At 46.8% G+C, this 3,357-nt stretch overlaps 1 protein-coding gene across 1 annotated transcript; it reads right to left on the reverse strand.

Annotated features, from left to right (window-relative positions):
• Nucleotides 1-5: 5 nt before the first annotated feature.
• On the reverse strand, nt 6-1,296 carry LOC116379961 (deubiquitinating protein VCIP135-like; the record flags this gene model as incomplete). The annotated part of the gene is made up of 1 exon (XM_031841922.1): nt 6-1,296. A coding segment is annotated over exon 1 (1,152 nt), but the record flags the coding sequence as incomplete, so codon positions are not given.
• Between the last annotated feature and the right edge of the window lie 2,061 nt (nt 1,297-3,357).

The raw sequence follows: 3,357 nt of genomic DNA on the forward strand, positions 1-3,357 counted from the left end.
GCGTTGACCAGCCGCATCAGGTATTTGTCCTGCAGGCTGCGGTCGCCGCCGATCACGCAGCTCCCGTCCGGTTCCAGCTTGATGTACTTCCTGATGAGCTCCTGAGGGACTCCCCAGGCCTTCGGCAGCAGGCGGGCCGGCAGCTTGGGCAGCACGGTGTTCTTGATTCCCACCAGAGGGATGTAGTGGTTCCTGCCCGAGCTGCTCCACGCGATGCAGATGGGCTTGTTGAGCTTCCCGTCTTTCCCCCGGCACTGCTCTTCGGCCACCAGGCCCGGCAGGAAGGTGGCCGAGTAATCCCCAGAGCTCCTCATCCCGCTCAGGGAGTCCAGCAGGATTATGGGTCGGTGGAGGACGTTGGCTAAACCAAATATGTGGATGTTGCGTAGTCCGAGCGGGACGCCCTCGGGCGGGATGAACAGGGGGTCGCACTCGTTGATGATGTCCTCCCACTCGGCGGCATCGATAAAATCCTGAAAGAGGGCCTTGTAGCAATCCAGGTTCTGCTTGAAGTTCTGTTTCAGGTTCTCCCTCAGGGCGTGCCAGAAGAGTTCTCTGCCCACCAGCGCTCTGGACACGGCGTGGACCAGACAGTGCCCGTCTCCGTCCACGTGGACCGGGATGAGACATTCCCCGCTGACGTTGGCCTTCTTCACCTCCTCCAGGGTGTCGTGGAGGTATATGAGGCTGCCCGACCGGTCCTTGCCGTAGCCCATGGTGGAGACGTGCTCCGGCTCGATCAGGAACGCCCGGTCCCCCAGGAGCGAGCAGTCGAACATCTCGCCCTGGTTCATGTCCCTCAGCAGCTTGGCCTTGCCGGTCTGCTTGTCCATGCCGTACCTGGTGAGCACCGGGGACAGCAGCTTGCAGTGGTAGTTGGACAGACCCATCACCTTCACCAGCTCCGTGCCTTTCTTAGGGGCCCCCGTGACGCCCAGCAGGGCGTTTCTGAGCAGGTTGTGGAGCACGACGTCCGGATCGGTCACCTCCTCCACGGTTAACAGGTTCTTCTGCTCGTGCCGCTGGCCGCACTCCGTGCACTCGATGCTGACGGAGCCGTGAGCCGGGAAGAACAGCCTCGCCTGGCATTTCGGGTCCGGACAGGTACCGGACAAGACACGCTTGTCTCTCTTCTTGGAGCTCTGCAGCAGCGACATGGCGGGAAGAAGAAGAAGAGAAGCCGAGCACGAGCGTTAGCTTCACTCAATCATGACAGTCGACCTCCGGCGACGCTCACCGACAGTTATTCACCCGAAAAACACACAAGCAACAACACGGAAGCGGCTGTGTTTCTGCTTTAGCAACTGACCGTTTGCTAAACGTAGCTACGTCATGGCGTCAAGATTTGTGGGACTTGTAGTTCTGCTGTGTAGTCCGTGTTTAATATGTACACACCAGAAGCAGAATTACCACTTGTTTGATTTTTCTTTGAGTTCATATGACTCTAACACGAGAGAAGACATATTTAAGTTAACGTGAAGACATTGTTAAAGGACTCAGAAACCGAAACAAGAACGCTCGATTAACTACATTTACCAGAATGCAACACGTCGCAGCGACGTTTTGTTGTCAACACGGCAGAGTCATGGCGGTTTGTGCGCATTGGACGGATTGTTTCCAGAAGTATCTTAAATATTTGGGACCTAAAATGTAATAAAAGTATATATATTTGGGACTGCGCGTGATTGTACAGTTGTGCGGTGTTGTGTAGTTTGTATGATTAATATCAGACATTGTTCATGTTCCTGTCTGGACCTGGAACCTGGAGAGACAGACAGACTGCATTCAGACATCTGTCAGTTTAGTGCTTCTTTACCTGAAGGACTAAACAGACACGTGCTGACTAAGCACTAGTGGTGGGATGATCTGTAGGCTCTGTTAGTTTAGATCCTGACAGGCTGGTGGTTAACTTTCATACTAATTAACAAACCAAGACCATTTATGAATGTGTGTGAGCTCATTCTACATGTAAAGATCTTCACCATGAAGCCATGTGGTCTGAAAATGACTGGATGTGTGAACATGTGTCCTGAATAGTTCATCTTAAATGTAAAAACAACAACTATAAATACCAATTTCACCAAATACAACTGTTGTTATTAGCATCCACCATCACAGATATGGAATGTGTAGTAGTAATACCAGTTTCCACTTTATTTGTAGTATAATTGATCAGTTGTATCCTAGTATTAGTAGTATTTGAAGTATTGCAGCAGGGGAAACATTATGTAGTTGTAGTATTTGTCAAGTCAATATAACTGTATTTATACATCACTTTGGAGAAAGTACAACAGAGCCAAACAGGCTTTAAAGACTAAATAAAATACACAAACAGATAACAGACGTACTCCCACAAACAGAGTTAAACAAGAGCAGAGACTGATGGACAGAGATCACCAAATAGAAGGAGATGAAGAAGTACTGAGAAAGTTCTGTCTCAAGATAAAGGTTTCTATCAGAGCTGGTAGAAGTAGTGGTAGTATTTGTAGTAGTATTGTGTTAGTTGCAGTATAAATAGTAACAGTAGTAACATCAATACCTGCAGTGATACTTGTGATGTACTGCTGTGTTTTATTATCCAGTGTGTGTTTGATGACGAGCATCACCAGCATCATCTGGAGACCCTGCTCTTCCTCTGACTGACCACAGGGTGGCGCTCCTTCTCTGTGATCTTTAATGTCTCCTCCAGCAGCAAACGGCAGCAGAAATCCACCATGTGAGGAAGTTCAGTTTGAAATCTGTCACTCAGCCATGTTGGAAGAGCTCATTCATGGATGTGACCGCTGCCGTCACACAGCTGCACCATGTGGTCACTCCTCCAACAGATGTTCATGGAGACACTGATCTCACTGAGGAGCTACTGGGTCCCTAGAATCCATCTGATTGGGAACCAGTTCCCTACAACACAATACATGAAAGATTTACTTTGAAAGAGAACTCTCACAAGAGCCTTCAAAATAAAAGAAATAGTCCTAATTAATAAGGACATGTGTACAAAGTGTTTTTCATTGGAAATAAACCCATAAATCATATAAATATACGGTATATATATTCAGAATGTATTGGTTTATTAATATATATATAAATATCTAAAAAATAAAATAGTTTATGTTTAAATACATGAAATGCAGGTAAAATCTCCCAGATATATTTGATATTTTTCAGATCTTATCTTCAGACACTCTCACATTCAATGATTCAAAAAAAAAATTGAGTTTACCTTACTGTAAAGATATTTATCAAAATCAAATTTAAATGTCCACAGTTACTGTACACAGTAATTTACTGATTATGACACAAAAATCGATTTCAGCGTGATGTTTGTGCAGCAGGGGCTGATGGGAGGTGTGAGGACCT

The sequence above is a fragment of the Anarrhichthys ocellatus genome, unplaced genomic scaffold, assembly GCF_004355925.1.
Source record: "Anarrhichthys ocellatus isolate YVR2014 unplaced genomic scaffold, GSC_Weel_1.0 scaffold5645, whole genome shotgun sequence".
Lineage (NCBI taxonomy): Eukaryota > Metazoa > Chordata > Actinopteri > Perciformes > Anarhichadidae > Anarrhichthys > Anarrhichthys ocellatus.